This window comes from Radiomyces spectabilis (assembly GCF_025331425.1).
Source record: "Radiomyces spectabilis strain NRRL 2753 chromosome Unknown BYT42scaffold_11, whole genome shotgun sequence".
Taxonomy (NCBI): domain Eukaryota; kingdom Fungi; phylum Mucoromycota; class Mucoromycetes; order Mucorales; family Radiomycetaceae; genus Radiomyces; species Radiomyces spectabilis.
This window is the reverse complement of record NW_026251936.1, coordinates 487,982-500,928: the sequence shown is the minus strand read 5'-3', so window position 1 is coordinate 500,928 and position 12,947 is coordinate 487,982. Positions and strand designations below refer to the sequence as shown.

Here is a 12,947-nt window from a genome sequence, read left to right as displayed (position 1 = left end):
ATTTTCTAGTTCCACTTCATCTTATACATAGTCGGAAGCTCATATGATTAGATTTTGCAAACACATTCAACGATGTCAATCATTTATCTTTGCAAGCTCAAGGCGATATTAGTGCCACTGTCCTCAGAAAAGATAAGCTGCTCATTCATTATTATATTCAAGCTAGAGTAAGGCTTTCCCATGTAGCTGATCTGACCGATATTGCTCATCATTCATCCATGGGAAATCCGCATACATTTTTGTCTTCGTTTTTCTTTTTTCTTTGGTTTTCTCCTCTACCTTCTGTTTACCTGAAAAACTATCACTATCATTGCATCCGCTCGCATCCATCATCCATCATCCATCATCCAGACTATGGTTTATCCCGCGTGTATCTGTAACCGGTCAAGTCGATTAAATATCAAAAAAGTACGTTTTGTGTGATGTGACTCATCCGTTTTTCGACAAGAAAAAACTTGCCTGTTCTTTTTTCTCTATCCTTTCTTTAGCTTTTGGTTTTCTCTCCGGTTTTCTTTTCGTTCTGGCAAGCCATCCATCCCTCCAAGTCTTTCTACTTTGTTCGCGCACCAAATGTGGCCAATCCGGTTTTTGTCGTCAAAGGGCATCGTCGGTGGTGTGAGACTCTTTTTCATCGGTAACGCTTACATGTCCTCCTCAGCTTGGCTTCACCTGGAATACTTCCCGTGGTATCGTGTTCGATTTTCTTCCCGACCATTTTATTTTTGTAGTTCGTAGTTTGTATATTTGTATTTTAGTTATAGTGTTCTTGCAGTCTTTTCCTCCTTTTTTTTTCCCACAGGATTTTTAGGGGGTTTTTACAGACGCACCTATTGTATTTACTTTTTTTTTTATATTTGTATTTTTTCTTTTTTTTCGGTCGGGAAGCTCTGGATATCTGCTGCCTCACATAACAAAGGTAAAATATCTTGCCGGCATTTGAATCAATCAAAGAGCTTACTAACTCATTTTTTTTTTTTAAAATACCCAAATGACCTTGGGCGGGACGGGACTGAGGGGGTCAATAAGCGCTGCTGCACACATGTTTGGAAATCATGACTGTGCGGTATGCCAGAGTATTGACATTAATATACCAAAGTTCCATCAAGAGTCTCGCCCAGGTTATGCCGTATTCGTTAGGCTTTTGTCAGACGAATGTCGCTCAATGTAAGGGGGTGACGTCCAGTAGCAGGTGGTATCCATTGCACAGCGGGTGTACGGCTTGTTAAAGAAGCCCTAGCTGTAAGTCGAGATTAATTCGAATTCGGTCGTATCAAAGGTGTTTCGCGTCGAAAATTGCGACCCGATCAGCTCAAGGTGAAGGGTTACAGCAGGACCCACGTCAAACTGTTACAAAGAATATAGTTGGACAAAAAGAATAAAATTACGACTCTTATCTTGCATGATGAAGATATGTATATCTGTTGACAGAAGTCCAAGACATGAGACGTTTTCAAATGAAGCTAAAGAGAAAAGGAGCTGAATCAAGTGCTTGAATATGTTGATGATGACAATGGCATATGGATCGCCTTCCTGCAGCTTATTTGCCAAGACCAAAGAAGCTTTCAATTCCTTTCCAGACCATTTCAGCAAGTACGCATTCATTACAGTAAAATGCGAGATCATATTGCCATAACATTGTACGCTTGCAGATGGTTGTTTCTGACATTGTTCGGCAAAGCCAGAAACCGCCGTGGTGGTAAATAAGATGACGAATCTATGCTTACAGAATTAATTCATACACTAAAAGAAATATTATCCTTTTCTTCTGCAACACCGGGCAATACACACTGCAATCGCCAATAAATAGTAAGACATGATGTCTTGCGAATGACACTTTATTATCTGGCCTTTGGCTAAATTATCGAAGTCTAATAGCTGTAATGACGAAGGTTGGGAAAAAAAGGCCAGAAGAAAAAAAAAACCCAAAGCTATTTAACTACGTTGTCCAAGAGCGAAATAGTGGCGAAGGGACAAGAAGAATGGAAAAATAACACCCAGAGAAAAAGGGGAAACAGGTGGGAAGGGGAATAAGACAGACCGAATTACAAAGAAAACAGTCGTCATCAGGACACCAAAACCGCAGCGAACGATGAAGCGGAAAACATCAGCTGAGAGAGAAAGGGTGAACATCTGGGAGGGAATACCGTAGGCCGAATTCCGAAAGAGAACGGGAACGCCAGGCCAAGGACTGCCAGGCAACGAAACGCACCAAGAGCAAGAACGCCGGGACACCGGAACGACGGAGAGAGCCTTGCACCAGGAACCAGATCGGACCGCGGAAGAACTTGACACCTTGAGACGTTTTGCTTCGTGTGTATCGACACACACACCGCCCAAACCATTCGCCAGCTGCGAATGTTCATTACAGACACTATTGTTCATGCTAGTTCACCGAGCAAGCAACCATCGTGTCCGATGAATTAACTCTTCCTATGCAAAAGAATCACCTCTGCACTGGTTCAGTGGTAATAATAGCAGAAATGCATCGTCGCAGGAACCGGTGCTGCTTAACAAAGACTGCTAATTATTACGCGCGCAAGTGAATCTCCGTCCGCGCCAAGTACATCAAGCGCTCCGAAGAGGCTATCCCAAATGTAGAACGCAAATAGAGCGCGGTTCACCAAGCACATAGTTCCTGATGACTTTTTTTCGCAGCCCTAATGGCAGATCGATTTAGACCGTTCGCCTGATAATCCTCTGAGGCTTCCAGAGGACCATCAAGCCCTGACGTGAACATATTCCCTACCCAGCGTGTGTGGAGTCCCCGGGTCTCAAAAGCGCTACTCAAAGAGTAGCTTGCTCAACGCGCAACTTGATGACAATAGTACAGCCCACTTGAAATCAAAGATGAAAGACGACAGTGTTGGAGAACAGCCATGGACGAAACCATACAGAATATAATGGCCAAGCAAAACGTTGACGAACTCAGAATGAGGACCGGCGATTGGGTATACAAAACGTTGCAAGAGTATGCAATGTGGAATTATTGACACTGAAGAGGAGCATTTCGAAGCTTACCAACAAAGACGACCAGGGAAAAACAGTGAAAGAGAAGCAGAGCAGCAAAAAAGCCCAATTCACTTGCTCAATACAGCGCTTTCATCATCACCAAATAACCATTTATGGAAGAAGCTGGCTGGGCAAAAAGTACCTTTGCCAGCTTATGCTGCGCTTCATCAGGCGACATGAAGCAACCTTCGCAGCGATTCTCAGGGGAGCCATGGTGAACTTGAGTTGTTATGTCAATACCAAATTGCATTGTCTCTTTTTTGCCATGACACAGAGACGGATCACTATCAACACAGACTACACCAACGTCTAAAAGACAAAACTACGCTGATTCCTGCATCGACGCGTCTGTGCTGATGAATTGTCTTCCATGCATGCCATGAAGTTATCAATCTGGCGATGCCTCCGACTCTTTTTTCATTGTGGTGCAACGGAACTCACAAATACCAAAATTTGTTTATTGTTGTGAATATGGCTTTAACCTGCATTGAAGATTTAATGCGTGTAGGTTCACTTTGGCCATCGATTCGCAGAATCGGAGTTGGTTACGTGAAATGTTCGCCAGGCAATGAATATTTTCATTGCCGCCATTTGAATTGTAACCTTGACGATTTACAGCTAGTTTCTTATTACAAGGACAAGTATTGCCAAAGGAGCATCACCTTTTACTTCTTTACTACCTTCTTTACTCTTGCCACGGCTGTGCCTCATTTATTAGGCCAAAGATTTGCGAAATTCTCTTAAGCAGAGTTGGTCAGTCGTACGAATCGAGGAAGCGTCCATACTCCGCTGCATAACTGCGATGTCCCATTACTTCTACAGCATACAGTAGTCCGATCTGTTTACACGAATTAGTATGTAAATGAAAAATCAAGATGCTTCATTTGCATTTTTTAGCTTCTCAATCTTTTGTTTATGCTCTGCGCTGATAGAAGCTGATCAGGAGATCTTGGTTGGCGCGATCCATGAACCATCGAAAATCACGGTATAACACAGAAATAAAGAGTAAAGAATAAAGACTCGATGTAGCGGAACTCAATCTTTGTACGGTGGCACACTGTAGACTGATCCGCCCATCTTTTCTATGTATTAGCATTTGACTAGATAAAATACATCCACACAAAAAGCTATCGGTGCAAACCGCTCGTTGAATGCTATTGCATTAGCGGCGATCGATATGACGTCGATTAGTACTTGGTATATCAACAATGTGGTTGCTGTTGTTATTGTTTTTTTTTTCTATATGATTGTATTGAGATGATCAAAGGACAGAATTTAGAAGATTTGATGCAAGGTGATGGTTGCGCGGGTATCATATCATATAGGTTGGATAAGTTGACATGGATCAGTTACGGGGCCTCTGGCAGGTTTTTTTTTTCTTGTGACAATGTCATGTTTGATTGTGTAGAAAATAATGGCGTCCCAGAGAATGACAATAATATTTGGAAATAAATAATATCATAGATGTACAGTATACGTTTATTTATGATGCAGGTTTTTTTTTCTTTTCTCTGTAGTACCAAATGATATTCATTTTCTTCTTTGCGTGGAAAGATACAAGCGGGTTTTTTGAGTACCTGTGTTTTCTCTGAGGAGAGCCGGACGAGGGTTGCACAACGTCGATCCATAGAAAGCACACACAAGATATTTTTGGCACGGTCACCAATCAAAGGCATGGCAATAAAAATAGAATTTTCAAGAGACAAAAGAAACGAGCCACTTTTTTTGGTCACCATCGTTTTCTTTTTTACTCGTTTCAAAGTCCGTCTGTGGATGCGAAGGCAATCGTTTGCAATTTGTCCCTGGCAAACAGCAAGGTAGGGAGCACGGTTGGTGTAACGTTAAACGATTTGAGAGACATTTATTTGTGAAGCCATCTGGTAATCACCTTTAATTATCTTGTTTATTTTCAGCGCTTTTTCCTGGTTCTTTTTCTTTTTCTTTCTTCTTGGTCGTCTTTTCTTTTTTCTTTCATTTACAAGGGAACATGAAACTTTTGCCAACATCGTTAGCAATTCTCGCCTTTGCTGCGTTGACTCAAGCGCAAGAAGGCGCCACGGTACCCACTGGCGCAACCACCGGAGGATCGTCGAGTTACGCTTGCGATCCAAATACCTGTAAAATAGAAAACAACTGTCTTTGCGCATCATCAAATCCTCCCAACGGCTTATCTCCTTCTGATACCCCACAAGTACGCTCATACCAAATTATGCACTTTCTGTCAATTTCGATCAATATTGTTGACCGGTCCATGGTTTCTTTTGTTATTTTTATTTTTCTCAGTTTGTCACCATCACATACGATGACAGTATCCAAGAATCTTTGGTGAAAACCGCTCGTCAAATGCTCAACGTAACGTGAGTACAACAAATGCCCTTCCGATCGGATGTAACTTTCCTTTGTTAATTTTTTTTTCTATTGATTTGCGTCAAAAAAATCCAGTAATCCCAACGGATGCCCTGCTCGGGGTACCTGGTTCGTATCCATGCAATATACCGACTTTTCTCTGGTACAGCAATGGTACGCTGAAGGACATGAAGTGGCAGAGTAAGTTGGATTCCTTTCGTTTTCTGTTATTCTTCTCTCGGTAGATTGAGAGCTTCAAGTGAGGCTTTGCATGGACAAAGACATTGTTGAAGATTTTTCCTTCCTTCCTTCCATCCTTCTCCTAATGGGATCCCGCACCTTTACAAGCCCACGTCTCCTCTTTTTCTTTTCCTCTGTTTCTATGCGTGGTCCCCTTTTTGGCTCCTAGCTTGTTTTCTTAATAACACGCATCTATTTTTTTTTCTATTAGCCACACATTCTCGCACGTCGGATCACCTTCGGATCGTAAGTTGTAGAAAAAAAAAACAGATGATTGTAAATAACGACGCCTTCGTTACTCACATCATTCATCTTTAAATGGACAGAGGAAATTGCCAGTTGCAAAAAGATGATCATGGAATATGGCGGTGTGCCAAGTTCCAAGATTCAAGGGTTCCGTGCACCTTTCTTAAATTATACAAAGGATACCTTGGGCCATTTGGCGCAGCAAGGATTCCTGTACGATTCGAGCGCCAGTGCCGTGACCAATGATGCCTACTGGCCTTACACGTTGGATAACGGCATGGCCAACGATTGCTGGACCGGTATCTGCGCCTCGGGTCAAGTCAAATTGCCGGGCGTATGGGAAGTTCCCATGTATGCCGTCATGAATAACCTCAGCGTCCCGCAACTCATGGACGTCTACCTGGCAGGCACACCCGATGATGTGAAAAAATGTAAGTTTTTTTTCTCGTGCTCGAGATGGATCCATCAACGGTTATTAACTTTTTTTTTTGCCTTATCAAGGGAGCTTGGACGCTTTTGACAAGCATTACAACGGTGGAAGACAGCCTTTTGGCATCTATGTTCATCCCAGTACGTTTTACAGAAACTAAAAAAATGATGAAATGACCAGTGTTGTTTTAATGCATAGTATGTGATGTTTCTAGCTCACTTGACGGCCGTGCCCGGTATGCCTGATACGACACCTCTATTGGATGGCGTGGTATCGTTGATTCAGGAACTTGCCAAGAAACCCGACGTATGGTTCGTGACCAACCAACAATTACTGCAATGGATGAAACATCCCGTCAAGGCGTCCGAACTTGCCAACCAGGACTATATGAAGTGCCAGCAACCCGTGATTGAAAAGGAAATCTGCAACGGTCTCGACGACGATCATTCCGGTCAGGTCGATGATGGTTTGCTCAACAGGTGAGCGCTCAATATTTTTTTTTCTGCCACGGGTCGTCTCTCTGACCTTGGAGCTCCCATATTCCCATAGTTGCAATTTCGGCAATTCAGTGTTCAAGACGTGTTTCAACTGTCCCGGTTCCGCCCCCTCCGTTTCCAATCCTGCACCTCAGTCAGCGACCCAGAACGGAACCCAAGGCTATCGCTACCCTGTCCCCGATAACTGCGAGTAAGCCATTGGAACCCAGGAACTGACTCATCCCATACTCACTGTTACGCGCCTTTATTTTCTTTTTGTTAGTTCCATCTGGTGGGATCCTATCGGCAACTCCTGTTTATGCTCCGGCACCGACTGCAAGTACAAAGATATCGCTGTTGCCAAGAGCCAAACCAAGGGCCAAGGTGGCGGTAATGGTGGCTCCGGTAACAGCGGCAACACCCTCTCACCAAGCCAATTCGTCACCGTTTCACTGTTCGGCTTGCTGACTTATGCTCTTCACCACTTTTAATGGCATTTTGGTCTTTTTTTTTTTTTTTATTCTTTATTATTTGTTTTGACTCCCGCGCACGTCAACTACAGTAGTTCCTTTTTTTTTTCTGATTGGGTTTTTCCTCCTTTGCGCGATAATGTAAAATATGACGAGGTGACAAGAAGGTATATTAAAAGCGATAGAAAAATATACATCTTCATCAAAAAAAAAAAAAAAAGATAATGGACGATTCTAAAGGGGGCGGTGACATGAGGAGGGCGGGTTTACAAGGATATGATTCGGAAAAGCAAACAAAAATCGTCCTTACAAGGAACTGGCGACTTTTTGTTTGATTTCCAAGATAGTATTGAGGAATTCAGAATTACTACAAACAATACGTGTGAGTCCCATTTGGGTACAGTGCGTTTCTTTTTCGGTCATCACTTGCTAGGAACTTACTTTAGGTTATCAGAATTAGCAGACGACAAGTTGAAAATGCCCGCCATCATTTGCTCCGCAACGGCTTGAGTGACCGCCGGTGGGAAATCCCGCAACAACTTTAGATATTTCAGGATCTCACCTTGCATCTTCTCCTGTAGATCCCGGTTACCACTCGTTTTCCCATTGTCGTGTTACGTTCCATCTCACCAAATATAAACTTACATTGGAAGCAATACGGATGCACAGACGCAAAAGTCCTACCACTGTTCTCTCTACAACGAGTACACTTTGCTTTTCGGCGTGCTCCAGGATACCAAAGATGTATCGCGTAGCATATGGCCTGCCATTTTTCCCAGATCAGTCAGTTATCCAGCCCTGACTGAACTCTCAAGAACAAAACTGCTACTCACCAAAGATCATCGATGCGATCACTGTTGCGGATCGTCACGGTGATCATCAACTCCAAAAACAAGATGGTGGCAGGATCATAAGGAATCGTCGGGGTTGCTGTCGCTGGTGTGGTTGTTGTTGTCTCTGTCGTCTCGGTGGCCTTTGTCATCTCGGCGGCAATCTTTGGGTCATAACCCACCGCAATGATAGCTTCCATCAACGATTGCAGCGGTTCAATTTTCAGATTACTAGGTAAATTCATGTCAATCCCATCGGCTGCACAGTCTTGGACAAGAAGGGAAGAGAGAATGGGGTATTTACCTGATATCTGTAAACAGTTCTTCGAGTCGACAAGCAACAATGCAATCCACAGCGCACATGGTGCTGACGACTTCTTCTTCGGTGGGATCAGCTCGATAACTTTCATCGTGCGAATATGGTGAAAGCAAGTACGAGGATAAGGCCGATAACAAGGATCCGTCTCGACGATTCGGTTGTTTGGGCGCCACGGGCGTCTTGGGTTTCAAGGGAATACTTGTTGTACCAGACAAAAAGTCTTCCACTTGCAGCATGGACGTAGGCAATAATGAATTCAGGAACAAATTTCGAATAATCTCTAGAATCTGCACAGAAGAAAAAATGTCATGAGACATCCTGCGCTTAAACCCCCCAAAAAACAAGAGACATTTCAACTGAAATAAACTTACCTTTGTCCAGCCTTTCCTCAGTGCATTGCCGTGCCTTGTGACAATGGTAAAGATGACGACCGCGGCAAGTTGGCCCTTGTAATCTCGGCCAAACTGAACCGCCAGTTCACTGACCACGTATTCCTGACCTTCGACATTTACAATGGGATCCGGCAACGAATGGTTGTGTTTCGATTTCTCCAGCAATCCCGTCATCTTGGCAAGGTTAATCACAATACTGTCAAACACTTGATAAAGCTCAAAATGAGCGGCCAGCATCGCACAGTGATGAAATCCCGAAATCGCCTTTTGAAGCGTAATATCATCTTGCGCCGTGGTGAAGGCTACTCGACACCACCCAAAAAAAAAAAAGATCAGCCTCCTCATGTCACAGAATCGCTCCATTTTTTTTCTTACCATAAAAGATGGCTGCCACCGTGGGTTTCCATGCCAGTTCAAACACGGCTTTATCGTAGGCACTTGTGTTGCAAATCGTGAACGGTCCAGCGACATTAGCACGGTGAAGCAACTGTTTCCATGCATAGTTGAACCCAAGTCGGCCTTCGTGTTCTTCTGGCATCACAATCTCGTCCTTGCTGATCGCTTCATAGATATGTTTCTAAAAAAAAATCCAACAAATGTCAGTACGATCCATCCACTTTGCTCATAGGACATTTTACTTTACCAAATGTTCTTTGGGGAAATCTTGACCTCCATTCACCCCACGAAGATTTCTCATGTAATCTTCCAGAGTCATACGACGCTGTAATCGAGAACCAAAGGTTACAAATGGACCCTCCTTTCTTTTCTCATTGCCAAATACCACTTACTCGCACTTGAGGATTATGTTGATCGGTATTGAGCATGATGATGGAATACGCAAGTATTTGGGCAGATTCGGAATTGGCAATCTCTTCAGGCTTGGTTTCAAAGTACACATCGGCAAACGTATCAGTCACGCGAATAATCTGCTGTGATTCTCCAGGTAAACGGAACGTTTCAAGAACCGCTCGCAACGCTTCATCCATGCGTTTCTAATCAACCGGAGAGTTGGTTCCTGATAACTTTCTTTTTGGATTTTTCTTCTCATTTTCTTACCCCTGTGAATTCAAATTGTCGCATAAAGACTTGCAGCAGATCAAAATTCTCAGGTCGACCGAGATATTCGCCCAAACTCTTCTTATTCAATTGCTGAGTCGATCTTAAAAAGTTGGCCAGACTTTTTCGGCTCTCATCGTCATCGTTCTTGTAAGGCTTGATAACGCCATTCTCTAATGAATAGATTCGTTTTTCAGCAAGAATTGGCTCAAATATTCAGAGTCACTTACCTTCCAAAAACTTGATGCCTTTTTTTGGACTTTCGTTGAACAAATACGAGCCTTGCAGGATCAGGCGTTTGCTCGCTTTGCGACGCAGCAATTCTTCGGAAGAGGTGTATTCCTACGACGAACGAACAAATCGGCGGTTAAAATTTTCTCGACTGAGGCACGCCGTTTTGCATGAATGAGTATCACGTGATACATACGGTATGATCTTCTGGCACGTTGTCGTCCTGGGAACATAATTAGATACAGACAACTGAGCAGATAAGTGAATTCATCCAAGATACATACCTCATTATTGACGCGATCGACAATGTGATCGATAAACATCAAGAGGGCGTCCAGGCATAATACGTGCGTATTGCTGGAAGAATAGGTATTGTCTGGGAATGAATTCTGCTCGTGATGGGGGTTAGAATGGAGCGGTCCCCTCTGGGCTGGGCTAGTAGTTTTTTTTTTTCTTACTCGACTCAAGAACTGGATCAGTTCTTCAAACAGATCGCCGCACGTAAGATCGCAATCATAGTTGTACCAAAGATCTACCATAAACGTGGGATTGCGTGCACATTGCAGCAAACACTCCAAGAGTAGCTCGCGCACTTCGGTGGAAAGGACGGTGTGGTCGGGATATCCCTTGCCTGTACGCGGATAATCGGTGGTTTTACCGAGAAACATGTTGGGAGACACGCTGCGTACGTCGTTGTGATGACCATTTCGCTGTTCCAGTGCCGTGTCGCGATTGAACGGGACAAACCCGATACTGCCGTCTTCATCCAAATCCGCCATCACGCCCGTATTAGCGCCTCCCGTGCTCAACGTCAACCGTTCGATTAAAAAGAACAAGAACAATTCCTGCTGCAATTTCAAATGAGGACGCGTGGTATCGATAACCGTAGTTATTGTGCGAAGTGTCAAGGCAAGTAGTGGAGTGGAATTGGTTTTTGCAAGCTGTAGAAAAAAAAAGGGCATTCATCAGGTTTTTCACCGGCACAATTTTTGTCATGAATTCATTTTGTACCTGAAAGAGGTATTTGCACAGATCATCGGTCACAAGAGATCGAAGTATGTCAAACCGGCTGATGCTTCGTCCTGCGACTTCAAAGGCGACATTCAAAATACTGAGGGCCATCATGCGCATGGAATCGGTGTGTTTATGCTCATGTGGATTCAGCAAGGAGATGAGGACACGCAGTAATTCTTGGATGGCCGGTAAGCCGTATGGCTTTAACGGGGTTTGATCATCTAATGCAAAGATCAAATTATTTAACTCTCCAATCGTATGTCATTGATATTTCCATTCAATCCATACCATCCACATGCTCATCGGAAACGCCATTCTCCTTTTCCTCTGTGGGTGATGCCTCCTCTGCTGCCGTTGGTGATGACGTTGTATTGGTAGCGTCCTGCTGGGTTGGCTGTGTTCCTTTTTCATTCTCGTTGGGCGTCGAAGGCGCAGCGACGGCCATGGTACTGACAATCTTTTCACTGGACGAGGTCGTTTGCGGTGAATCCGACGGTCGCGGCGGACTCATGTGCGGCGCGATCGAGGATGCTGGATTGGCTTTTTCAACATCGTTGGGTACATCGACAATTTGCCATTCTTCTTCCAAATCCTTCAATCTACTGTAGCATGAATTCCAACATGGTCCCTCGTCATCTCTTTTTTCGTCGTGGTCTTACCTTTCAAAAATCGCAATCACGATTTTACTCATGGCGTGTTCCGCCGATCGCCGCAACATTTCTAAAGACATTCGCGCCACGCTTGTCAGCCTTGCACAGTCCTCATTAAAGCAAAGCATCTCGTCTATTTACCGCTTAATCTGAGTTGACAGCACATGGTCAATCCTGTTTCCATCATGCCACACACGGCCGCGTCGCTCAATACTTGTCCACATTCACTCGTAAGCGCCGTTTGCAAGACTTGCAGCATTTTCAAAAGAACCAGCTCATCCGATGCAGCATCAGAAGCCTCAAATTTACAGTGTGCTGAAGCCGAAGATAAAGCATTCATGGCAAATGCAATGCTGGGATTATGCAAGCCTACATTGGGTGCCGATTTCAAAAAGCGTCAATAACGGAAGTCCTCCAAGTTCAAGTCTTTCAGCCAACTTACCAACAATGCCATATTGAAGAAACTTTTCAATACTGCCCAGGGCGGCTCCTGCAATAGGTCCTGTGGTGTTACCTGAGCGAATCACTTCAAAGAAGGGATTCAGCAGCTTGATGGCGTCCAATTCTCGTACATCTATGAACGAATAAGGCGACAGCCCACCCAACGAATATAAAAACGTTGCTTCACCTTCTACGGTCGTCAAGTATTCTCGTAAGTCGTAGAAGCCTTTCATGAGAGGATTTGTCTATGTTACATCAGAAACGAGGGCAATCAAAGATGAGATCAGACAAAGTTACGATGGGCCAATGACAAAGCATCTGCGTACCTCTTCAATATTATCGTTGGCATTATACGGTCCGGTGCGAAGCCCCATACTCAGGCCAAGGTTGCCCATGTGGAGACCACCGACTCCCATGCCAGAAAACCGCGCATTCTTCCGCATCGCGCTGGTGACAGCTGCAGGCCCAAACAGAAAAAGGGTGTTAGTAAAGCAACTTGTTGGTTTACTGGCAGAGTATCCAGCGGTTCATAACGTACCAATGACCTCGGCATGGATTAGCTGGGACCAGGTCAACTCTGTTTTTATCTTGTGCCCTGCGTCCATCATTACAGAAGCTAGAACATCACCCGTTGGTGTGTGTCTCGCCCAATTTGGGTGTTGGGACAAAATGACCGTCATATGGGAGCGGAATCTTAAATTCGCACAATGACGCATGCTGACCTGAATGAGAATTATACCACATCAGAATTCCCCTTATTTTTCTCTCTTGAAATTCTTTAACTGTATGCCGTGCCG

The 12,947-nt window shown here is 44.1% G+C and overlaps 2 protein-coding genes across 2 annotated transcripts; one reads left to right on the top strand and one right to left on the bottom strand.

Moving 5' to 3' along the window:
• Positions 1 to 4,774: 4,774 nt before the first annotated feature.
• BYT42DRAFT_580470 (uncharacterized protein) lies at positions 4,775 to 7,413 on the top strand. The gene is made up of 10 exons (XM_051569504.1): positions 4,775 to 4,826; positions 4,923 to 5,200; positions 5,293 to 5,366; positions 5,452 to 5,556; positions 5,807 to 5,841; positions 5,922 to 6,272; positions 6,343 to 6,411; positions 6,486 to 6,750; positions 6,821 to 6,958; positions 7,031 to 7,413. The coding sequence occupies exons 2-10, from the start codon at positions 4,997 to 4,999 to the stop codon at positions 7,236 to 7,238; spliced, it is 1,449 nt and encodes a 482-aa protein (XP_051420501.1). The 5' UTR covers positions 4,775 to 4,826; positions 4,923 to 4,996; the 3' UTR covers positions 7,239 to 7,413.
• Positions 7,414 to 8,046: 633 nt separating this feature from the next.
• Positions 8,047 to 12,593, bottom strand: BYT42DRAFT_595024 (uncharacterized protein; the record flags this gene model as incomplete). Its single annotated transcript, XM_051570816.1, has 16 exons — positions 8,047 to 8,278; positions 8,352 to 8,653; positions 8,738 to 9,060; positions 9,134 to 9,335; positions 9,402 to 9,479; positions 9,547 to 9,750; positions 9,815 to 9,987; positions 10,045 to 10,156; positions 10,330 to 10,434; positions 10,504 to 10,986; positions 11,057 to 11,307; positions 11,348 to 11,658; positions 11,719 to 11,779; positions 11,851 to 12,078; positions 12,152 to 12,395; positions 12,477 to 12,593. The coding sequence occupies 16 exons, from the start codon at positions 12,591 to 12,593 to the stop codon at positions 8,047 to 8,049; spliced, it is 3,426 nt and encodes a 1,141-aa protein (XP_051420500.1).
• Between the last annotated feature and the right edge of the window lie 354 nt (positions 12,594 to 12,947).